General features: G+C 39.4%; 2 protein-coding genes across 5 annotated transcripts in view; both read right to left on the bottom strand.

The window, feature by feature from the left end:
* Positions 1-691: 691 nt before the first annotated feature.
* Positions 692-9,916, bottom strand: Ccndbp1 (cyclin D-type binding-protein 1). The gene is made up of 11 exons (XM_005381367.1): positions 9,706-9,916; positions 9,527-9,586; positions 9,178-9,254; positions 6,707-6,788; positions 5,840-5,936; positions 5,420-5,493; positions 5,149-5,225; positions 4,552-4,820; positions 2,968-3,028; positions 1,445-1,491; positions 692-975 (listed from the first exon to the last, which is right to left on the bottom strand). Exons 1-11 carry the CDS (start codon positions 9,812-9,814, stop codon positions 861-863), a joined length of 1,068 nt encoding a protein of 355 aa, XP_005381424.1. The 5' UTR covers positions 9,815-9,916; the 3' UTR covers positions 692-860.
* An 84-nt stretch (positions 9,917-10,000) lies between these two features.
* The window catches only part of Tmem62 (transmembrane protein 62), a 40,868-nt gene continuing 24,874 nt past the window's right edge, over positions 10,001-25,994 (bottom strand). For all 4 annotated transcript variants that reach the window (XM_005381364.2, XM_005381361.2, XM_005381362.2 and 1 more), the window contains 6 exons: positions 25,828-25,987; positions 19,912-20,025; positions 18,443-18,527; positions 16,690-16,794; positions 13,532-13,650; positions 10,001-10,820 (listed from right to left, as the gene is read on the bottom strand). In XM_005381364.2, coding sequence (XP_005381421.1) covers positions 10,494-10,820; positions 13,532-13,650; positions 16,690-16,794; positions 18,443-18,527; positions 19,912-20,025; positions 25,828-25,987 — 910 coding nt within the window. In that variant the 3' untranslated portion in view covers positions 10,001-10,493. The remainder of the gene's footprint in view (positions 10,821-13,531; positions 13,651-16,689; positions 16,795-18,442; positions 18,528-19,911; positions 20,026-25,827; positions 25,988-25,994) is intronic.

Raw genomic sequence — 25,994 nt, 5'->3', positions numbered from 1 at the left:
TGAAAGCTGGTATTTACATTTGGGGACACATGTAAATATGTAACAGAACAACAATTCAGGCAGGTACAAGGAAAACAAATCTGTTCAATAAAACTGACAAATCTAACAACTGAGTGCCACACCAACACGTATGAGAGCCCCTGAATAACCTGAGACAATGTTCAGAAGGACCTACTGATGAAACTAATACAACATGACGAGACACTAAGGGGGGCTGGTGGTCATCTTCTCTAACAAGATTAAAGTCAAGTGTTTTTGTTCTAAATATATGTCTGATCACAATCAGATCTTAAGATCTACAAATCCAAATGAAAGGGTACTCATTTAACTGCTAGCAGCTGGTTAGCACTTTATTGAGGCCATCAACATTTTTAACGATGAAACAACACATGAAATAGAATAAGACAGAGGGTAACTTCCTTAGGAGTCTCCGAGGCAATTCAGGAACGCAAACTCATGCAATTATCCTTTATATCTAGCACAGAAAACTATATCACATTTATATGGTTTATAAGTAATTGCCAATCTGGCTTAATCAATAGTCTCTGAAGTAGAGTCTCTTATTAAATATAGACAGGAATCCTTTTTCTCTTAGCAAGTATGCTAGGTCCTTTTTTAAAAGTTTAATTTTTTGTCTTTTTGAGACAGGGTTTCACTATACAGTTCAGGCTGGCTTGAACTTACTTTGTAGTTCTGGTTGGCCTTGAACTCACAGTGATCCTCCTGTCTTGGCCTCCCAAGTGCTGGGATTACAGGTGTGCGCCACAACACCCGGCCACTAGGTCTACTTTTAAAAGCAGAATCAGAGTCTGGGTGCAACAGTGACAGGGAGACAGGAGAATCTGAATGAATCTGAAAACTCATAGTTCAATTTCACTCTGCGTGAGCTCCTTAATTTTGTTCATGCAATGATCAACGGCATTAATGAGTAAAGGGATCCAACTATCTTCTGGCTGAGGGGTCACATGACTTGCTCTGCAAATGAAATGGGGGCAGGGAGTAAAAGGAAATTAGTCAGGCCTGGTGTGATATAACAATCACATTCCTGTAATCCCAGCACTCTAGGAGGCTGAGGCAGGACAATCATAAATTTGAGCTCAGCTTAGGCAATTCAGTGACTTAGACCCCGTCTCAAAATAAAAATAAAAATAAAAATAAAAATAAAAAGGGCTAGGGTGTAGCTCAATCCTCAGTGGCACAGGTAAAAAATAAAATAATAAAAAAGTTAAACTTCGTACAGTGCCAAGGGAAAGCCTATCCTCAGGAGGACACATAGGAGAAACTACAGCAAGAGAAAGCAAGCATGGTCACAGAAATGGAAGCTGGAAGAAAGCCCCATGCCCGCTCTTTTCCACTGCTTGAAACAGGGCTTAGGAGTTGAGCATGCTAAGCAGACAGACAAGGTTATTCTTCACAAGCCTAGTGGAGGAGTCTTCATACTTACTTTGTAACCTCAAGTGCCTTCCTTACAACAGATACAAGTTTCGCAGACTAGAAAAGAAACAGAATAATTACTCACTCTGAGCCCTGCCATCAAAAGGAAAACAAAAGCTCAAATATTTTTTAAAGACCCAAGTAATTTTAAAAACACTTTTAAAAAGCAATCTTGAAGAAAATATGTAAAAATAAAAATGCTGATGAAGTTACACTGTAAGATTATACTTTTCCTCTTTTCCTTTTTCTGTTTGTTTGAGCCAGGAAAATTATGTAGCCCAGGCTGGCCTTGAAAGCAAGGGAATTATCCTGACTCAGCCTCCAGAGCTCTGAGATTACTTGGTAACCTTCAGCTTCAGATTATCTTGTATTTAGCAAAATCTTTTTTAATACTGCTGCTATAACATTCTTATAAATTTCTGAAATTTAAAATATTAATTTAAAAAGAACAAACAGAGGAATGTAGCTTGAATTCATCCCAACTGCCTGAGAGCTCAGAATGTAAAACAGAAATAACTAACGTTCTTTTTATTAAAAGAATTACAGAATTTTAAGAATATCAAGAAAACATGGGCAAAAAAAAAAACAAACATGGGGATGGAGGAATAGTTCGGTGGTAGAATGTATGCTTAGCATGTGTTTAGTATGTGCAAGGCCTTGTGTTTAATCCCTGCCACCCCTTCAAAGAAAGAAACAAAATTACATTGGGAGGTATGTATGCCAACAACATAAAGTATAGATGTATGTATATATTTTATGTATTTAAATTTTGTGCTTGGAAAAACTGACAAGGCGTATGACTAGAGATACTTATTTCTCAAAATCAATTTTTAAAAAGTTAGTGGCAAAGAAAAACAGGTTAATACCCAAAAGGAATCCTATTCTACTTCAAGGTATTTGCACATCATGAATACTGTATACATTTGATATATATCCCACAACTAATTTATCAAATATCAGAGGTAGCACATCACACTATAAAATGTAAGCTATTTAGCAATTTAACTTCTCCTTCCAATAAATATCAGACATAAAAAGAGGAGCTTATAAAAATAACAGAACTGAAGTCTCTCTACTCTAGAGCTCAGCACTTGAAAACTACAAGAGAACTTGGTAAAGAGCTTGACTTTCCATGGTGAAGTGATACAGCGTGTTTGTGTCAGAGCGCAGTGTTTTCCTGCAACTTCTTCTGCCTACAAGTTAGAAACTTGTGACTGCAGGCTCAGAGGTTCCTAAAGCACTGTGTAATTGAGGTTTTCCTTTCAAAGCAGCATTTCCTAAGACTGTTGGACTTTTCCAAACGATCACTCAAGTGATTATGGAAGAGAGAACTATCAAAGTTCAAGGCTGTAATAATTCGACTTCAGCAAATGTTTATCATGCACAAATACAAGCAAGAACTGTGACATAAGTACTGTGCTTGCATCAAAGTGTTACAAATAAATATGTGCCCTAAAGCTTAGAGGAAATGTTAGTGATTAGTGAAATTCTACCAATCGGGTGTGTAACTATTCCCTCAGAGTGGGTACTTACGTTGATTCGCACGGTCAAATGGCACATGGGCGGATATACGCTTAGAGCCAAATCATCCACACTAAGAGTAGAAAGCAAAAACAATCATTAACAAGGAATGAAGTTCCACTACCTATTTCCAGTATACAACTACAGATGTAAGGAGAATCTGTCCCAGAAATGTGTATTAGTTCCATAAATTAAGTAACTAGGCAACCAATGCAGAATCAATTCATCCAGTTTGTACTGAAACTTACATACTGTAATAACAATACTGTATTTCACTAGCAAGGCAGGAGGAGGGATGCACTTGGTTCATGGAGTGGAATTACTAATTACTAATTCAGGCAAAAATATGAGGATCTACACCAGGCGTGGTGGTGCATGCCTGAAATCCCAGCACTTGGGAGGCTGAGGCAAGAGGTCGAGGCGAGCCTGGGTTTCATACTGAGTTTAAGGCCAGGGTTAGTGCCAGGGTTAGTGTTAAAAGAGACACTAATACTGAGTTTAAGGCCAGACACTCATACTGAGTTTAAGGCCAGCCTGAATTACAGAGCAAGATCCTGTCTCAAAACAAAACAAAACAAACAAAAAATGAGGGACTGAGCTCCTGGGTATAGCAATATATGCTTATAATCCCAGAATTCTGGGAGGCTGAGACAGAAGGATCACAAGTTTAAGCCCAGCCTAGACAGTTCAGCAAGACACTGCCTCAAAATAGATAGATAGGTAGATGGGGCGGGGGAGGGGGGGAGAGAAAGACAGAGAGATAAATGGGCTAGGGACATAGGTCACTAAAAAGGCCCTAGGTCCATCCCCCGGTACCACACATACACACACAGGATCTAAAACCATCAATTTAGGAACTGACCTAGATTGAGTTCATTAATGGAAGCTAAAATTGTCAGGCAAAAGGTATCCTTATTAAGGAGGGTACCACTTTAAGCAGCTTATCAAATTTAGTATCACCAATCATGTGACAAACCAACATAATTTGCCCCTCAATACAACACAAGGGGAAGCACAAAACACTCCACTACATGATATTCTTGCCAAAAAATGTTTAACACTATAATCATAAAAAAATAATTACATGAATAAAAATTGCTAGACATTCTACAAGAAAATATTATGTTTTCTTTTTAAACTTTAATGTTAAAAAAGAAGAAAGATACAGACTGTTGTAGATTGCAAGAGACTACAAAGCATTTGGAGATGACAACCACAAGTAATACGAACTCTGTACAGAACCCCAGATTTACATAAGACATTTTAGAAACAAACAGAAAAACCTTGAGTATTAAATATTACATTCAGTGTTAAATTTCTTGTGACAATAAGATTGTTTTTGTTATTAAGAGATAAATGTTGAAGTATTTAGGGGTAAAATGTCATTGACATCCCAAATTAATTCTCAAATGGTTTAGGAAAAAAAATACATCTATTTTTTGAAGAATAAACCGGTACAAGGCGACTCCAAATGAAAGACTGTAGAGTTACTCTCTGAAGTGTTCTCAAAATACAAAAAAATGGGGGAAACGCTTGGGGGGACAGCATAAGCTGAGGTGAGAATGCTCCTCTGTTACCAACGAGGAGCATGCTTACCTGGGGCTGATTTCCTCGGAAATGTCCACAATGTCATCTAGCTGGGCCACTTGATCCTTCTTGCCATTCTCTGCCACTAGGATCCGGATTTTCTTCAGGCAGGCTTTAGATGCTCTCACCAGTGCAAGGCATGGGATTATGAGCTCCTGATCTTCCTCAGACCAATACACGTCCCGATTGCTCGGAAACCCCAACACATCCTCATCATTGCGGCTGTCTTCCTCAGAATCGTTCAAGAGTCCAGAGTAAGGGTCACACTCTTCCACAGCCTAAGACATACACCATGACACGTGGTGAACACACACAGCGCCTTTTATACTTTTAGCACCATGACTAAGTTTTCCAAAAACCTCAGCCAGCTACTTCACAAATGGCTACAGAGCTGAGTCCTTTCATAAACCCTGTTCTCACTGTCCTTGTCCAGAACAGAACAGAGGAGGGGTACTAAATCACACACCAGGAGGTGAGTAGAGATAGAAGACACACGCCAGGAGTGACAATAGGGCCTAGTCATCAATACTCAATCTTCCTTTCTAAGCAAGTCTCATCTATTGGTCGTGGAGTTACCTCCCAATGATAAGAAAGAGATTCTCTCACCTGCTCCATTTCTTCATGTGCATCTTTCACAAAATCCACACTCTTTGTCAGCATTAAAAGGGCTGCAGCTTTGTTATCTATGAGTGAAAAATCAGAATTAGAGAAGAAACCCAGTGACTCTTTTAAGACTGTAAAGGACAACCAAAACTTACTTTTGAAAAGAATACTTTTTATAGAAATTAAAATACATACATGTTACCAAGATGGAAGCTAGACAGAAGTCTGTCTGCTTTGGTCAGCAGTCAGTGGCCCACTTCCCACTCTCACTCACCTCTTGGTATCTGAGGTACCTGCTGGCACATAACCCAGACACTGTTGTAGGAAATAAGGTCACTGTTCTCAGTGCTGAGGAAAGGAATCAGTAAGAAGAGATCAATAACCTAGCTTCCTGTCTATTAATAAGCTCTTCCCACTAGTCGTTCCTCTCAGCTATCAGTAACTTTGCTGCTAGACAAGCTTTCCCCCCAGAATCAAAGAAGCCCATTAACTACCACCCCACAAGCCAGGTATGGTGATGCTTGCCTGTAATCCCAGCACTCAGGAGGCTGAGGCAGGAGGATTACTATGAGTTCAAAGCCAGCCTGAGCTACATAGTAAGTCAAAGGCCAGCCTGAATTACAGAGCGAGACCCTGCCTCAAAAAATAAATTAATTAATTAATTAATTATTATCCCACATAGTGGCATCACTACCTCTGAGCTGGAGCAATGAGAAGGGCTTCCACCAGCTGAGCCATGCCGTCCACGATGTCCAGAGTGCTGCCCCGTACCAACTTTCTCAGGGTGATCCCTGTGGCCAAACCCAAACGGTAGGCAGTCTGGGCTTCTTTTCAGAAGTCACCATCTGCTTTCCTGAGACTAAGCACTACCAAACTCTGAGGTAATGGACAACCCCATGCCTTAAATGAAATAATACCAACACAACAATCACTTCTTCATTTATATCCCAGGTCATTTCTTTGCTCTTTTCCTCCTCCCCACATTCCTGAGATATAGTCTCCAAGAAACACAAAAGTTTTCCAGGACAGCATATGTTCACCTGTTAAGGGCAGGGGTCTCTTGAAACTGGATAAAACACTTGAAATTTAAACCATTTGTGAGCAACCCTGAACACTTACGATACATATTTTTCTCATTTTGGCATGATTATGATCAAGGCATAAAACTGCAGGCAGGGCTGGTGGACACAACTTATGAAGGAGTCTGAAAACAGGCTGTGATGTGATGGGGTGCAAGGACAGCAGGGACAGCCTGACCTGGGCAGGAAGCTGAGCTTCAGCCAGCTACTGTGGCAGTTATAAAGGCTTGAAGAGGGAAGAGCCAGTGAGAATTAAAAGCCTTAAAAGTCAGGCAAGGCAGGAGAGATGGGAAGTCATAGGTGCGCAGCATCTGTACCTCGGCATATTGGAGAGTCTACAGAGGATTATTGTACAATTATCCTTGATCGGAGAAAGCCACACACTCAAACTGGGCAAAGGTAAAAAGTCTCACGGCATGATGCATTATGCTAGTGAAGATCTGACGTATAAATGCAATTCTAATGTGTAGACAGTGGCTTACCCTGGTCCTTGGGAAGTGAATAGTATACTGCAGTAAGTGCCTTGATGGCTGCATGGACTTGCTCACAGACGGCCTGGGTTTCCTACAAGATGATGGACCAATTTCAGGGTTAAAAAAGGAGAGTGGATTAGATCACTCTGGTCATCTCATCTACTATAGAACACAGCAGACATCCGTACAACACCACTAAACATTTTCTCAAGTCCTACTATGAGTCAGCCTTGTGCTAAACTCATCCCATACTAGAGAAAAGTTAGCTGGAAACCACACACTGGCTAACAACTCAAGAAAGAATTAAGAAATAGCAGGAAAGACTTATTCTTTATACTATATATCCCAAGAGAGTTTTATTATGCCATGTGGTATCTGCCATATGTTAGACCAAGAGCAGGCAAACAAGTTGAATCAGGCTCACTATTAGTTTTTGTAAATAAAGAGTTATGGTGACACAGCCATGCTCACTGGTTTACACAGTTATAACCCACACTACATGGGCAGAGTAGAGAAATTGGTCTGCAAAGCCTAAAATAGTTACTACCCAGCCTTTTATAGAAAAAGCTTGCCAACCCCTGTGTTGGACAGTGAACCAGGTCTGTGTGTTTGTATCTCTCTCAACAGGGGACTAACAGTAATTAACGAAGCTATTGCTCAGTGCTCACATTTTCCTTCTAAGCAATCACTGGCTTTCTTATTTTTTCCAGCTTCTATTCTCTGCTAAATTCTAAAGCAGTGCTATGTAAGCATGGCCCAAATTGGTGGCACTCTACAAACTGCTTCACTAGTTCCTACAGTGAAGTACGTACAGTGACTGAGAGCAAGTGTTACAAAACTTCTATGGCCACTTAGCATTGTTTCAACATCCAAACATGTACTTCTATAAAAATATCAGTCCATATGAATTAGAATTTTAAAAACAAAACATACCTCCTTCAGCAGGAATAAAGTGCTGAGATCCTAAGAAGGCAACTGTGACTCTCAAATATATATTTGAATATCTAATTCACATATATTTCAAGTAAAACCAAATTCTAATTTTTTTTTTGTTTTGTTTTGTTTTGTTTTGTTTTGTTTTGTTTTGTTTTTCTCCAGTACCGGGAACTGAACTCACGACCTTGCACTTGCCAGGCAGGCGCTTTGCCGCTGAGCTAAATCCCCAGCCCCCCAAATTCTAATTTTTGACCTATGAGTAAAACTACTGTCCTAAGCATACACAGAAAAACAGTTGTATGCTGCTTCCTTGTGGGATCTTACTGAATTTTAGCAGTAAGTCCAAATATATTTGAAAGAAAAGAGGAAGTAGATAAAAACAAGTACTATTCTCCTCGAAACAAACCTTTTTCTATGAAATTTTAGGTATTATACAATTTATCTCATTTCCTCATCACAGATCTTTAAAGTATGCAGGAAGAGAGAGCTTTTTAAAAAATCACTGTACATACAAATCCTCAAAACATCTGAATAGATTCTGAGGCTACTGACTAGAAATTAAGGCAATGAATACTCAATTTTTAAATAACCTCAATTCTCAAACATATACAACTCTAGAAAATGTGAGTATAAAGTATGTCTGGTCACAACCAACATCTTTCAGTTTTATAATAAATGGTTGTTAAAATGCACAAATTCTTTGTTCTAGAAATTTCACCTCTAGGAATTTGTCTACAATGTACATTATTACACAAAGATTACATTTAGTAATTCGTAGCACCTGCTTATGACAGTTGTAAGTTGGCAATTTAAATGTAAATATAGGTTACTGCTTAAATTAGGTTACAGTCATTTTATTGAGTAAGTATCCACTACAAATAACTGTGATTTTTTACATGCTGTTAAAAATCAATTTCCTGGCTGTACCGCTGTTTTTTAAATGGCCAGACTAGTATCTATAGTATTTGTAAAAAGTGGACATATACATATAAACATATAGGAATGTATAAATTCATAGACTATATTGTATATTGAGAAGACAGAAAGAAGGAGACACAAATGAGGGACTGCAGTAGGAAAACAAATTTTTTAGCATACCTAATTCTGATATCCTTTGATTTTTCACTATATCCACATTACTGGTTAAATCAAAAATTTCCAAGCAAAAGGAATTACATATGTCATAGAATATCATTTAGACCTTGTTTAAATTCAGCCTTCTCTGATTATTAATCTTAGCCCGACCCTGTGGACCTGGCAGCTCATCTGTCAGATGGGGATAATGTACTGTATCTGAAAACACCCACAGCTCTTTAAAAAGTCACCAGGAAGGCGGTAGTGAGGCTGGACTTCAGCTGGACTGGCGAAGACAAGCCTGCTCCGTGCCAGGCACTGCCGGTTTGCTTTCACAACAATCCTGGGAGTAAGAACTGTAATCTCAAGAAAATAAATCTCTTGGCTTGAGTGTAAAAGGTGGAAAGAAAAAGAAGAGATTCCTAAGGAATAAGGAGGCAGCACAGGGACTGCAGTGAAACGAAGCTCACCTGTGCAGCGGGCAGCGGTGTTCGAAAGACTGCTGTGAGAGTCGTGGCTTGCCCGGCCACTGTCACTGCCGCCTCATCTGGGGAAGGCAGTGGAGGAGGCAGGTGCCAAGTCAGTGCGAACGCCTAACGCTGCCGCACAGACTCGGAAGATCACCCGTCCCCTCTCCACCCTTATCGGTCCACACATCTCAAAAATACCTCCGTAAACCAGTATTCCCGCCCCACCAAGTGCTGAGGGTGGGTACCGCGAAGCCGCACCACCCGGGGGATGTGCCCGGGGAGCAGGTGGGAGAGCCCGGGACAGGGGGGGGGGGAGAGGAAAGGGGTCCCAGACAAGCGCGGCACTCACTGAGTCTTCTCCAGAACCTCTCCCGATCGAACTCCTCGGGCGTCTCCCGGGCCTCGCCCACTGCAGGGGGTAGCGTGGGGACCCACGGTGGCCAGAGGACAAGCGAAGGTGAGCCGAGCCGACTCCGCCCGCCGTCCTCTCCACACCCCCGCCGCCCCCTCTCCCGAGGGCGCACTTACCCCGCACCTGGGCCGCAAGCAGACGCAGCTCCGCCGCCAGGCGCCGAAGCTGCTCCGCAGACTGGGCCTGGGCGGGCGCAGAGGGAGCAGGCGCAGCTGTGCTCGCCATTTCTGTCCCACGCTCGCAGGGGACCACCGACCGAGGACCAGCGTCACACGGGCAGCACTTCCGGCGCCACAGCCGCCGGCTCGCTTCCGGCAACAGCCCGGCTGGCCCCGCCCCCAGACACGCCCCCGCCCCACCTTCTGGCCTCCAGAGGCGTGGCCACAGCAAAGGTGGTGTTGCTTATGTTTGTAATTAGTCGTACATCATTTATTCGATTAGCTGAAAACACCCCCGACCAAGGAAGCAGAAAACTCATAACCCTGTGGGAAAACAGGGTTGGGAATTAACATCTCAAGGGAAGTCAGGTTCTGGCCCAGGTACACGGGGCGCTGTCATCCTTGATAGTGCTGAAGTCCAGGCACAGTGCTAGAGGCTTTACAAGGGAGAACCCTAAAAATCACACTGGGCCTGAGATACTGCCATGCATGCACCCAGCCCCTATGCCGTGGCGCCTCTTGATTAGGGCTTTTTCTTTGTCTCCTTAGGGACGGCCAGGACCAAGTCATTGTTTATACTTTCTGCGGTCCACTTTGCAGGAATCAGTAGTGAGTAATCCTTCCAACATCCAGGTGTCCGGGCAGCAGCGGTCCTCTAAGGCTCACACGCAGACTGGGGGCAGGGACCTGGACTAAACATGCAAAGGCAGGACTTCTGCACAGCTGCCAGTGCGCAAAGACAGCCCTCAGGAGCTCAGGTGGCTTTTCAACTGCACCATGAAGGTTCCAAACTCTGTCGAGTTCAGTGTCCACACACAACGAATGAGTACCGGCGTCAGCAATGTCAACCAGGTCCGCAAAGGGGATATTAAAAAAGCTAGAGTGCCAAACGTCACATGAAGAAAGTAGCAGGAGTAAACTTGCCAGAGGTACAGCAGGAGCATAAGTAGGTGAACAGGTATAATTTTCAAGTATTTTCCTTGATGGAGATGAGACCTGAAACTTTGACCAAAGCATCGCTGCAGCAAGCTCCAACAGAGGTAAGCCATCAACGGAATGTTAAAAAATGCCAGCTGGAAAAAGCAGCAGAACACAACCATTAGCTCAATGCCAAGCCCTGAGAGGGGTGAGTCTGGATATTACAGGTGGCTCCTAAGGATATCCGATCTGAACGTCTGACCTTTAATGCTTCAGTCACACTTGTCTGTAACACAAGTTACAGGTGACCTACAGTTAACTGTGTATTTGCCTGTGACCTTTTGTCCCTCTTAATGGGAGGTATCTATTCATGCTGCACTTGCAGTACCATATGTACAGTAGACACCAATATTTAAGTTGAACTAAACTGAGCATGCAGGAGCTGGGGATTTAGCTCAGTGGCACAGTGCCTGCCTGGCAAGCACGAGGTCGTGAGTTCGATTCCAGGTACCGGAAAAAAAACCAAAAAATAAAAAATAAATACATTGAGCCTGCATACAAACACACAGTATATATATTTTTTAGGTGGAAGGAAGGAGGGTCTTAGGTGACAGTACTTTTTTCTTGTATCTATATTTTTGTTTGATATAGCATGATAAGTACTGAAATATACGTTAGAAGATCTAAGTTACAATTCAATTTAGTTGCTATGTGATTCATTCATTCAACAAATACTCATGAAGCACCCTTTATGTGGCAGGCACTTTGCTAGACTCTGGGCTGGAGATACACTGGTAAACAAGTCAAAAAAGATCCACCATAAACCTACATTCTAACAGGTAGAAGAGAGAACAAAAATAATATAAAATTTTTAAAAGATAACTACATCTTGTAACAGATTCAATGAAGGAAATGCCTGAGTCACTAGAAGGTAACTGGGAGACAGGCTCTCTGAAGCCTTAAGCACAAGGGTCAGTTGAGGAAAGTGTGGGAAATGTTTCGGTGTCTTTAAGGCAGCACATGCTGAGCACAAGGAGCCAGATGGAAAATGGGGGTGGAGCCAGGTGTGGTGGCACATGCCTGTAATCCCAGCACTCAGGAGGCTGAGGCAGGAGGATTGCTGTGAGTTCAAGACCAGCCTGGGCTACAAAGTGAGTTCAAGGCCAGCCTGCACTGCATAGTGAAATCCTGTCTCAAAAAAGAAAATTTAAACAAAAAATTAAAAAAGGAAAATGAAGGTGAAGGATTGGTTTAGGTGGAAACAGAAGTTCCTATCAGACATAGAGTATTAAATTAGATGCCTATTAGCTATCTAAGAGAATATATAAAATGGCAGTTGGATACATAGACTTGAAGTACAGAAGAGAGGTCTAGGTCAGGACAAAATTTGGGAGTCATGACCTACATAATACATTAAATCCATTACCAGTGTACTATTGATTAAGATATGACTATAAACACAAAGAAACAAATAACCTTGCCTTTTAATAAGTTAGGTTTCACTTGGTACGAGAGAGCTCCTGATAAGCAGCCTCCATTTACATATTAGCAAACAGAACTTGGATTAAAAAAAAAAAAAGAAAACAGTGCAGGGCTATGGTGGAGCTCAGTGGTTGAGTCAGTCTGCCTGTGCTTAGCACACCTGAGGCTCTGGGTTTTGGGTGCGTAGGCTGAGAAGGGAAAGGGAAAGAAAAAAAAAAAAAAAGAGGAATTGGACCCAGGATCTACTCACATACTTAATGCTTCTATGTAGAGAACACTGTGGGGTCAGTGGCAGGGAAAAGCCTTGGCTGTCTCTAATCCCTCTGATCTTGTTTTACTGCCTTGTTGAGGGCCTTGAACTCATTTTGAATAATGTTTCTGTCTCTTCCAAACCTTCCAATTATACCTGAGATGTTGGTGCACTAGCCCCACTAGGTAAGTAAACCAAAGCAATTATTAGGTAAATATTTTTAAAATCTCTTTATAGAATTCTGCCATAGATCAGAATGTTTTATTTGTTTGTGTGTTTGTTTTAACGGAATCAAATGTAAACCTTATATATCATGGCTTCCCAAACAAAAGTCCTGCTAAGACATCATTGGAAAGCCATGGTCTGGTTTTTGTCCAGTGAAGTTTCTACTGAATAGCTGACACATTTTTGTGTGTCTATTTTTTCTTTTACTCCTATTTTCCTTCTTCTTTAATATCAGTTTTTGTTTTGTTTTGTTTTGTTTTTTGGGTCTTTTTGCAACAGGGCTTCACTATGCAATTCAGGTGGCGTTGAGCTTACTTTGTAGCCCAGGCTGGTCTCGAACTCGAAACAATCCTCCTGCCTCAGCCTCCTGAGTGCTGGGATTACAGATGTGCACCACCATGCCCAGCCTTATTTTCTTTTGTTTTAAGACAGGGAGGGTCTTGCTTTGTAGTTCAGGCTGGCCTTGAACTCACTTATGTAGCCCAGGCTGGCCTCAAACTCACAGTGATCCTCCTGCCTCGGCACCCTACCCCCCCCACCCGAGTGCTGGGATTTTATGTGTGCGCCACCACACCTGGCTTTTTTCATAATCAGTTTTGGTTTACTTGCTCATGTATAATTTATTCTACCACAAAAGTTTGTCAATAAAAAAACACAATGAAACAACAAAAACCTCTTAAACCTCTGTCAGACCTGCATTTCAAAGATGTATTTAGATGTTTACACAAGAGTAGTGGAAGTAAAGAAGAAGCAAAGCAAAGCATCTGTTACTGGAGACTGCTCTGGAAATAAAGTAGGAAAGATGATCTATGGTCACCTTTGGACTTTTGGATTTAACTCGTAACTGTTATTTATGCAGGTAATCTGACCAGGCTAAAATGTTCCTAAATTGAATTTCTGACCTCTTACCTGGAGAATTCCAACTATAAATGTCGTACTGCCTTGAAGGAAATGTCCATTAACAAATATTCCAAAGGAAAAGCAGCAGCCCAACTTGCCATCAATGATTTCACCAAAAAACCATGGTCCTAAGACAGGCAATGGAGAGACAAGGAAAAAGTTAAATATCTAACACTTTGATTAATATATCAGAAATTCATTTCTAGGCATAATGAAGACTAATCATCTGTAAGCATTTCACTTTATAGCACTTTTTCCTTGCTAATCTCTATGTTGCACTGGATATCCTGTGTACTCCATGTTTTTCTTGATTTTGACACTGTCCAATTACATACTCTACCTAAAGATATGCAGTTTGTAGATTCCAAAAACAGGCCGCATCACACTCATAAATTTTTTTTTTTTTTTTTTTGGTTTTTGGTTTTTCTCCGGTACCGGGAACCGAACTCACGACCTTGCGCTTACACTCATAAAATTTTAAAGAGTCTTTTGCAATAATAACCTCAATGTAATGTTTTAGTATTTCCTTAAAACACAGTGGTACTCTACTGAAGCTAATTTTTGAGATAACTGAGATTTACTCCTTAAAGCAATAAAGCTCCAACTACTTTGATGATGATGCACTCATGAGGCCAGGCATGGTTGTGCATGCCTATAATTCCAGCACTTGGGAGGCTGAGGCAGGAGGACTGCCGTGAATTTGAGGCCAGCTAGTTCTACACACTGAGTTCAAGACCAGCCTAAACTACATAGAGACTATGTCTCAAAACAGAAACAAAACACGAAACAAAACAAAAAAGTACTCATGTACTTCTCTTTCTTACTAATATAAGGAATGTATTGTAACTTTTCTTACTTATCTACAGTCATTAATTACAGACATTCCTTGCTTAATGACTGAGTTCTGTTCTTGTGACTAGGTCGTTAAATGAAGAATTATATAGAATATGTATATTACAATATTAAGAACAAAGAAATGGTCAAAGGAAACTCCAGCTTGATGACTTGGCTTTTATTTGCTTAACTTTTATATGTAGTAGTGTAATGTATAACAACACAAAACTACAGTACTGTACTGTACAGTTCAATCAACAAAAATTATAGTACTGTATAAACAAAGTATACTGTACCAAAAAAAGACATTGAAGCTCTATCAACAGATTTACAGAACTGTACAAAAAAAAAAAAAAATAGGTCCTAAGTCCAAGCGGCAGGTTGTAAGTCCAAACAGTACACTTCAGTCATTAATTCTGAACAGTCATTAACCAGGTAGGTGGTTAAATGGGGAATACCTGTGCTTTTACATCAACTACAGAATCAGTGTTAACACGAACACTTTAAATTGCTTTTTAAATTTTTCAACTAGAACATCATGCTGAATTTTCTTTCCTTTCTATTATTTCTTACTGCCCCTTCTCAGTGTCTGGGTTTCTTGAAGTACTATATTGTCAAGACTAGTAAGAGGCAGTCAGACTTCCTCTCTCAAAATGCAAATACTTACTCTCTTTAAAAAATCATAGGCAATTTTCTTATATATACATTATAAAAACTCCCTTAGTTTCAACTTTTTGAATGGAACAGCTTCTGCCTCTTTAACTTTTTTTTCCCAGCCCAGGAACCAAATTATTTGCTTTGACCCCTACTGTAAAACAAGTGTCACAAACATCTTCAACTTCTAACAAGAGAACTTACCTCCAAAGGCCATATGCTATGGCCTGTCATATGATAATGTAGTGTCATATTTTTAGTTCATTCTCTGGTGCAAGTCACTAAATGAGTGAAGTCCAAATGTGTAAAACAAAAACTAAGACTAGGCAGCAAATAGACTAACCTACTCCTTGTTGGCTTTTAGTCTCTGAAGAAACTGAGCAAAAGCCTAAAAGAACTTGCTGTAATTGCTGCTTCCACAGCTGGCTAAGTGACTTCGTAAGTACTAGGTATAATCATCTGTCCAACAGACAATCTCAGATATGCCTGAACTCACAGCTTACCTCAGTTTCTCTCATTTTTGATACACATTTTTAAGAGATGCACATCACTAAATATTTATTAAACTATGGACTAAGGTTGTGCTTAGTTCTGGGCAGAAAGGTAAACGAGAGACAAGATATCAATTGATAATAAGGAAGTATAACAAACATAGAAGTAGTCTTAAATTTTGATAAACAAAATGAAAAAAATAAAAATGTGATGAAATAGAAGGTAAAACTTTAAGGCAGTCCAAGAAGGTTGCTTTGAGGAGTAGCATTTAAACTGAAATTCAATCTTCTACTATGTTTCTTTTTTTTCTTTTTTTTGGTCTTTTTGAGACAGGTTCTCACTATGCAGTTCAGGTTGGCCTTAAGCTCACTTTGTAGCCCAGGCTGGTCTCGAACTCACAATGATCCTCCTGCCTCAGCCTCCAGAGTGCTGGGATTACAAGCTTGTGCCACCACTCCTGACTTCTATTATGTTTCTATCTAATAATTCTTTAATCTTCTCAGCACCCTTATGTTAACTTGGTGTTGACTAAGCTAGGTGAGGTGGCACACACCTGTAATCCTAGCACTCAGGCAGCTGAGGATGAGTTCAAGGCCAGGGTTCCATAGTGAGTTCAAGGCCAGCCTGTATTATATAGTAAACTCTTATCTCAAAAAAAAAGGAAAGAAAACATGAAAGAAAGAAAGAAAGACAGGAAGGAAGAAAGGAAGAAATGCCAGCCATGGTGGTGCATGCCTACATCCCAACACTCAGGAGGCTGAGGCAGGAAGATCACTGCAAGTTCAAGGCCAGCCTGAACTGCACTCTGTCTCAAAAAGAAAAAAAAAAAAAGACTTCTAACTTGGTGTTTACTGTCTCTTTTTTAAATTTTAATTTCTTGAGTACATTTTAGGTATACATAATGGTCACATTCATCATAGGAAGTCTGTATCCATACATGATATATCTTTCTTCTTTTTCTTTCCCATTTCCTTCCCCTCCCTACAACCCTTCTCCTCCTCTAAATGTCTTTTAAACATGTAAGGAATAATTTTATTTTATTTCCCAAAACCATACACCAGGGAATAATTTATGAAAGTCACGTGCCATTTATTATACCTCTAATGTCTAAGTTATTCTGTTATCAAAATTCTTCATATATTGTTTAGTAGAATTCTCCACAATTTCAAATTTATTAATCTACTCACCCAGCACAGTATAAGAGGTCAGCAATAATACGGAATAGTAGAAGATGTCTATTTTGCTCAAGACATGAAGGGAAAATGAAGTCAGATTTATAAATCCTGGAGGTTCTAAACAGGATAAAGTCACAAAAAACTAATGAACGCATGTGAAATTTAACTTCTTAATATCATATTTTATAAGACTTTGATAGGCTACCTACTCTATATTCAGCAAACCCTTTATTACATGGCAACTATGTAGATGACACCTCTTTACATTCAGAATCCCGGTCAGCCAATTTAGAATTACAGAGGGTAGAAAGTTCAAAGCAATGGTTTACTTGTGAGACATTTTATATACAAATGGACAAAAAGGCATGTATATAATTATTCTTATATATATGGGTTTCTCATATTCATGAAGAACTGCAAGGCTTTCTATTATTAGATCTATCATCACACAGCAACATGGTTTTTAAAGGTGGGAGAAGCAGCATAGATTGAGAGAGATTTATAAGGTGTAGCAACCAAATGTAAAATGTGGACTTTTGTTTGAACCCTAATTCAAACAAGTTGGCTCTAGGAAGACATTTTCTGAGATAAGTGAAGAAAACTGAACAAGTTCAGATATTGGATATTAAGGAATTATTAGTCAGTTTTGTAGGTATGTTAGTGGCATTCTGATTGTGTTTTTAAGAAGTTATTTTACCCAATTGAGAAGTAAAACAACTTTTATAGTCACATAGTACTTGGGATTTAAGATATTCCCATAAAAATGAGGGCAGGGGCTAGGCAAAACACAATTCCCGGAATGCCGGTAATTGTTAAAGCTGAGTAACTATTTAGGGTCCGTTACACTATTCTCTTTTGTGTACATTCAGTGTTTTTCTATAGTAAGAGATGCTCTCAAGAAAAAATGAAGAAGAGTAGGAAGGAATCTGGTTAGGAGTTAGGGCCCTCTCCATTCACTGCCCCAGCTTTAAAATTTATATTCCTCTAAAAGAGGCTACATATTAATAATTATTAATTAACCATAATGATTCACTACTATACCTCCAGGTATCTGTAGACAACTCTGTAGGTTGGCAGATAGTCAGGGACACATAAAAAGACAGACTCATGTTAGGAGAAAGGGGGCACCCTGGCAAAATCACCTTCCTACAATGTCTCTATAGCCTGTTCTGTGCATATAATTCAAAATTATATATGTACCATTTAAATTTTGTCAGGTTTTGTTTAGTGCCTTATATTTATTTGAATAGGGTTTTAAAAAGTATTTCATATATAAAATTACATTAAATAGGTACATAGATTATAACAGTCATTTTGCCCTTTACTGTAATCTTTCTCACATTTTGATTGAGCCTTATTTTACTGCCATGTAGCAACAAAAACAAAGACTTTTTTTTCCTATTCAAGATAACAGTATTATGAAATAAGTGTAGTGGCATACCTGTAATCTTAGCTACTTAGGAGGCTGAGGCAGGAAGATCACAAGTATAAGCCCAGCCTGGGCAATTTAGCAAGATCCTGTCTCAAATAAGATAAAAAGGGATATATAGCTTGTGGCAGAGTGCTTGCCCAGCACAGGTTCAAAGCTCAGTACTGGCATGAGTATGTGTGTGTGTGTGTGGGGGGTGGGGGTATATTATACAGAAAGTATGTGAGTTTGAAGAATGTGCCTCACAGAGCTCAGGTTAAGACAACTTATATCATTATTCATCACCTAGTCATAGTGAGGACATTGTGTGATATTTTAAAAGGAACCATGACTAACCTTTAAGCTCTGGATATGCTAGATACCTAAACGTAATGAGAATGGAGAGCTGAATCAGCACAATCAGCACAAAAAGGACCCGGGCCTGCACAGAAAGAGATGTTAATGTGCAAACAGATACACGGGCACAGCTCCAATTCAGGCTTTTATTTATTTATTTTTTAACTTTTTGAGATAGAGTCTCGCTATGTAGTTCAGGCTGGCCTGGAACTCACTATGTAGCCCAGGCTGGCGTCAAACTCACAGTGATCCTCCAGCCTCAGCCTCCCCAGTGCTGGGATTATCAGCGTGCACCACCATGCCTGGCAATGAAGGCTTTTACACTGGGCCCATTAACAAAAGTGGAAATGGCATCTGTGACACAAGAAGATTTTCTATCTATCTATCTATCTATCTATCTATCTATCTATCTATCTATCTATCTATCCACCTACCTACCTATCTATCTTCATCTTCAGCTCCTGGCCATAGCTCCTAGAGCCCCTGTAATTTTCTAAGTGGTAACAGTATTGTTATAGTATTTGGGTTTTGCTTCCTGAAACCGCGCTGGAGTAATGGTAAAAGAAGTATCTTCTGTTAGTAATAACAAGCCCCTTTCAACCACACTTGAGTTCCTGTTAATAAAGTGACTTTTGGAAAGCCCTGAAGGATTGGGGTTGGATGCTCAGGGAAATGACCACGTGATCAGATGGCTGGAAGTTTCACCTACACACCCCCTCTCCCCACCTCCAATCCCTTTAGCCTAAAGGATTTTAATCCCTGTGGCCAAAGATTTAGTAACCAAGAATACCTCTATAATGAAGCCTCTATACAACCCTAACTGCAGGAGTTCACAGAGCTTCCCTCTTGGTGCATATGGGCAGGTCCTAGGAGAGTGGCTTATGTCTGGGTGGGCATGAAGTGCACGGCAACTCTCATACCTCTGGCCTCTCTTCCATTAGACATTCCTGAGTTGTATCGTTCTATATAAAAGCCAGTAATTTAGCTAGACCTGATGGGACATGCCTGTAACCCCAACATTTAGGAGGCTGAGACAGGAGTACTGCCCCAAATTCAAAGCCAGACTGAACTACATTGTGAGTTCAAGGCCAGTTTGAACTACATAGTGAGACCCTATCTCAAAAAAACCACACAAACAAATGAAAAAAGCCAGTAATCTATATGTAAACTGTTTTCCTGAGTTCTGTTAGCTGTTCTACCAAATTACTGACTCTGAGGAGGGAAATCTGGGGAGCCGCCTTAATCCAAGTCAGCCTCTGGTTTTACAGCATTGGTTAAAACAAGGTCACAAATGACTTGTCCAAACCTCTGCTTCTTCTACTTCAGATCAACTTGGAAGCATCTTATATTTCTAGACAAATAACTAAACTGTATAAGGTTCAGCTTCTTGTCACATGACTGTATTAGTAGACCTTTACATTTAGCAAATCTAGTGAAAACACAGGTAACATGCAATTGAATATACACACCACAGTGCAGAAGTCAGTCAGGAGAATGAATGATGCCAGGGGATCAAACATAAGATGCATATTCTCTTGAACAGAAAATATGTGATGAACATTCTTACTTCTTCCAGCAGAATCCTAGTTACGAGCACAACAGAGACGCTCCATGAATATTTAAATATGCATAATGTTCCAAGTTATACATGAGGCTAAGTTTCCAGTAACCTTTGTCAATTACCACTGAATAGCTCACATCTTTTCACTTCCTTCTGATTTTCCCTAAGAGTACATTTTTTTCCTGGCATTGAACACTGAACCCAGGCTCTCAAATGTGCTAGGTGAGTGCTCGAGGCTGAGCAACACACCCAGCCCCCTATAAGTACTACTGACAGCACTTTTTTTGACTTCTCTAATTCTAGATTTCAACTAGACATATCAGTACACACTCATAATGTATTTTTTCTTTAAAAAAATCATTTCCCTCTGTTCACTGAAAAGGCCTAGAAATAATAAACCTAATAGTAATGAGCTAGTGATGCAAGTGATTATAGTCTCAAAACACCATTTCTCACTGGGTGTGGCAGTGCACACCTGTAATCCCAGCATTCAGCAGGCCTAGGCAGGAGGGTTGCCACGAGTTTTGGGGCCTGAACTAAATAGTGGAACCTTGTCTCAAAGAACCAAAAAGCAAAAAAACCACAAAATCTCATTACGACAAAACAGTGCTCTTTAGAGAAATGGCTGATTCCAGTTCTCAAATAAGAAATGCATATACATGGGGCTGGGGATTTAGCTCAACGGCAAAAGCGCCTGCCTGGCAAGTGCAAGGTCCTGAGTTTGATTCCTGGTACAAAAAAAAAAAAAGAAATGCATACACACACACAAAAAGAAATGCAAGAGAAAACCTTGGCATCTTGTCATACCAGAAAGTTAAAAAACTAATGAAGATTATTGGTAACATGTCAATGGATTCAGTGATCAACATGAAGAGGCTCCTAATAGTTGAAGAAAGAACAATTAGAGAATCAAAAGGAATAAATGTAATAGATTGAAATATATCAAATACATGGTTTTTTATTTTAAAAAATAAAAGAAGGAAAACATAGTAACAGACATCCATTTACAAAATAGCATAAGAATAATACAAAACAGAGTTATAGACAAAGTTGTAGGAAATTAACCGTGGTTGCTGTATTACTTATTGATATCTTCGAAGTGGTTTCTCAGGAAAACAAATAGAGACATACAAGACTGATCAAACAAGTAATCATTAACTGTTCCATTCTGTAGAGCAGTATCAGACAGTAGTACAACTGTGTTAGCTATCCCGTATATACATACTTACATAATTTCCCCTTCTTTCCCTTCCTTTTCCCATACCCCAGGTGCCCTTTCAAATACATGTTTTTTAAAACCTTGAATTCAGACTGAGCATGGTGGCACACTCCTGTAATCCTAGCACAATCCTAGCACTCTGGGAGGCTAAAACAGGAGGATCACAAGTTTGAGCCCCAACTGGGCAAGTTAATGACTTAAGAGAGACCCTAACTCAAAATAAAAAATAAAAAAGGGTAGAGGATATAGCTCAGTACAAAGGTCCTGAGTTTAATCCCTAGCACTAAAATAAGCAAACAAACAAAAAAAGAACTTTGAATTTATAATGATACTAAAATTAAATGATCATTTGGTATCCTCTGTTTTTGTAAAACAGTATATTTAGGTATTAGTGTTTGCTTGGTGGATGCTAAGATCTTGGTAGATGATTTTAAAAACTGGCGTAGGGCCTGGCACACTGGTACCTGCCTGTAATCCCTGCACTGAGGAGGCTGAAGCAAGAGGATTGCTGTAAATTTGAGGCCAGCCTGAGATACATAGTGAGTTCAAGGCCAGCTTGAACTGTATAGCAAGACCCTGTCTAACAAAAAAATTTTTTTTTTGCTTAGAAAGGGGGAAAATAAGGAAAACATCAAGACTTTGTTGGCTGGAGTGGTGGTACATGCCTGTAATCCCGGCACTTGGGAGGCTGAGTCAGGAGGATTGCGGTGAGTTCAAGGCCAGCCAGGGCTACAAAGTGAGTTCAAGGCCAGCCTGAACTGCACAGTGAAATCCTGTCTCAAAAAAAAAAAATTTGTCATGCTTTTCCTATATGAATTCCATATCTGGGTACCAAAAAGATGAGGGAAAATGGTTCTTTATAGGACTACTTTAATAACCCTATTTTATGGAGAGATAATTTGAATATCACCATTTTATAACTCTAATGAAAAAAATAAATCTAGGCAAAGATAATCAATGGCTGCTAAAAACTCTTAGATGAAAAGCTGACGGATGAATAAATTAGCAGTGTTCTGGAGCTGGCTTGAACTGCACCCCCAGGCCAATTTTGAAATTCTCAGGAATTAGCATTGTGTTGGTACCTTAAAATCAGTGATGGCAGGAATATTTACCCTATGAAAACTGGTATAAATCAGGATCCTTCCCTACCCCTACCCCTACCCCCTAATCCATCCCAAGTTGGTTATTTAACCAACCCACTTGGTCTCTAGTTCACCATTAGATAAGGCTACCAACACCTGAGTTCACCAATATTTGAATATATTCTTCCAAAAAGAAATACAACAAGATATTATGAACATCCTAATAAAAGCATTAAACATCAGATGAAGCAGTCTTGTCAGAAAACAAGCTCATATCTGATCAAACTGCAAAATCAAACTACTATTGGGGGTGGGGAGAGGAACATGTTAAATGATACCACAGGGATGTAAACAGCAAAAAAATCCAGAATGCAGAAAATTCTATAGTACAAAATACCCAGTTTCAAAACCAAATACAAGTAGTGACTGAAAAATACAATGTTTAAAATAAGACTTATTACAGTAAAAAACAGAATTCTAACAACAATGGCATAAATGTGTTCAAAGAGAGGGGCCATATTTTGAGCATTCTGAGAAGGATAATGAGTGTCTTTTACTGTAATAATTTTTAAAAATTTAAACCTTCACAATATTATTTGACCACCCCACTTGTATTATAGGCAGGAAAGAGGAGTATAGGGAAAGGAACCTACTAAGTAAAAGAGATGAGACAAGTCATCTAACTGCAATATTTGGGCTCCATTTGGATTCTGGTTAGAACCAACCAAATGCAAATAGATGTGATAAATTAGAAAAACTGAATGTTAGCTGTATAGTTTGATATTAAGAAATTCCTATAACTTGCCTGGTGTAATATGGTATCATGGTTGGTTTTTTGTAAATAGTTTTTATTGTTAGTGAGTCTAACATTTATAGATGAAATGACATCTTGGTGCAGGGAGGGGAGAAGTAGACAGGAGCATAGATGAAATAGGTCGTGAGATTTGCTGATGAACTTTCTGATTTGGGATTTGCTAATGGATTTATTATAGTATATCTCTTTTGTATATTTTATAAGTTTTTCTGCACAAAACTTTTAAAATAACAAGAACTTATATTGCTGTTTTTGTCAAACATTCATTGCTCAAAATATATTTATCTTAAATGATCAGTTCAAAGTAGAGATTTTCCTTTAGTTGAAAGATAGATTTCTAGATTCTAGCCTAGAAATCTATCTATTGTCTCTTGGCAAAGTAAGCACAATAACCCAAACTACTCATTCTCAAATTTTAATGTACATCAGAATTTTGTGGAAGGCCAGGTGTGGTGGTGCATGCCTGTGATCTTAGCACTTGGGAGGCTGAGGCAGGAGGACTGCCACAAGTTTAAGGCCAGCCTGGGCTACATAGTGAGTTCCAGGCCAGCCTGAACCACATAGCAAGACTCTGTCTCAAAAAAAATTTTTTTTCTTTGTGGAGACTGTTCAAGTGTGGGGTCCTATCTCCAGAGTTTTAGATTCTGTAGGTTTGGGACCAGACCTGAGAATTTACATTTCTAGCAAGTTCTCAGGTAATGGTGATGTTAGTAGTACAAGAGCTACACTGAGGATTGGTCTAACAATTTAGGATGCCAGGAACCCATGAATATTCAATAAATATAATGAGTAGGAAAAATGTTGGATGTGTTCTCTTGCAGATTTTTAGTTTTTAAACCAGACCGATGTATAGTGTACTGTATATAAAAGGATAGAACTTTTCTATTAATGAATGAGGGGATCAGGCTCCCTATTTAATTTTTAACAGAGTAATTTTAAAGTTATGCATATAGGAAACAAATCAGTGGTTGCCTGGGGATGAGGATGAAAGGCAGGCAGATCACAAAAGGGCCCTAGGAGACATTTGAAGGAAATCCATCATTAGATTGTGGCAATGGTTTCATGGATGTATGCATATGTCAAAACTCATCAAATTGTACACTTTAATATGTGGAGTTCACTGTTTGCAAATTATACCTCGATAATGTTGTAAGAAATGTTAACCATGTGCAAAGTATGTGATTTTACACTTTTGCTAAGGATTCAACTAAGCAACCAGAAATGTTTCAAGGAAAGTGAGCTATGGTTTTTCTGCACAAAACTATAGAAGCTATATATCTTATTGAGAAAATAATACATTGGATTCAGGGGCAATAACATATGAGAGTTCCCCATTCCCATAATGAGAAAGTTTCTTATGACTGCTTCATAGGTTACAAGTACCTTAAAATCTCTTTAAAATCATCCAACTAATATGAAAGACATTAACAGTTCAGTCCAGTCATGCCTCCTTCTGCATCCTCCTGGTTTTGTCTCCTATGCAGAAAGCTCCAAAGATGGGTAGCAAAGTGCCTTTTCTTGTGTAGATATGCAAATTTTCCTCTATGAACTAAGGATAAAACTATATCACAACCCTACACTGCATAGGATTGTCACATGGATTACATAAAAAAATTCTACTCAAGAGTCGGAGGCAGGAGGATCACCACAAGTTGGAGGCCAGCCTCCAACTTGTAAGTTCAAGGCCATCCTGAGCTACATAGCAAAGGAACCAAAACAAGACAAGACAAAAAAAAAACCCAAAACAACAACAACACAAAACTCTGTCTGGCATCTCCTTAAAAAAAGCTCAATAAATAATTCCTACCTGTAGGATCTGTTTTCTCTGTGTATTTGTGTGTTTGTGTATGTGTGTGTGTGTGTGTGTGTGTGTGTGTATGTGTGTGTAGGAGGCACATAAAATGAATATAATTATGTGTTTTCTGAAGGGCTATTTGAATTTCAAATTGAGAATTAACATTTAAAGATTAGGGCCCGGGGAGATAACTCAGCGGCACAAGTGCCTGCCTGGCAAGCGCAAAGTCCTGAGTTCAATTTCCGGGGCAAAAAAAAAAAAGATTTAATAGTTAAAGCTGTCATAAAATCATCATATTGAAGAAACTGACAGATTTACTTTTAAGAAACTAATTTCTAAGCACTGCTTATATCCTGAAGAGTTTGAGGAAACTGCCCTATTTTGGTAATAATTATCCATTTCTACTTTGGCAGGTGTTAATGAATTAAATGCCCCAAATTGAAGCAGAAAAAGGACAGGGACACTGTTACTGCATATTTCATAACACATATTCCCCCCAAAAAAAGTTCTTTTGAAGCCTCGAAATTCTGGGTCCTAGAACTTTCAATTTCCCTACACTTAGACACAGCAATCAAACACTTGGATACACAAATGCGTGGAGATATAGTGGGGAGTTTGTCCCCACTATTAAAAGAATCTGGCCAAAGTCAGAAAAAAAAAGAGGATGATTCCCCGAGACTAAACAAAGGAGGACAGAGGCCAGTAGTCATTTATTAACTCTTATCCTGTGCCCAGCTATTAATCGAACAGTAGAATTTTTCCTAAGTGCCTACTTTCAGAATATACTAAATGTAATGTATTCAAACATTTTACTTAGGTACTTACCAACCGAGCACAAAAACAAAAAATCCCAAATCAGAGTTCATTATGGCAACAATCTAATCATCCACATAGTAAATTAAAAATTAACTTACCTGGACAATTACTTCTATGTTATGTGTGCCATTACTATAGTTTCTGGGGTTCCACTTCAGTATGAAAATAGGACCAGACAAATGAACAGCCTGCCCTAAATTAACTCCATCAATCTTAACAGTGACAGAAGTAATAGAGGACAAGGAAAAGGCCAAGACTCTAAAAC

The sequence above is a fragment of the Chinchilla lanigera genome, unplaced genomic scaffold, assembly GCF_000276665.1.
Source record: "Chinchilla lanigera isolate Chin_1 unplaced genomic scaffold, ChiLan1.0 scaffold00015, whole genome shotgun sequence".
NCBI lineage: Eukaryota > Metazoa > Chordata > Mammalia > Rodentia > Chinchillidae > Chinchilla > Chinchilla lanigera.
Note: the sequence above shows the minus strand (reverse complement) of the source record. Positions and strands in the feature narration are given on the sequence as shown.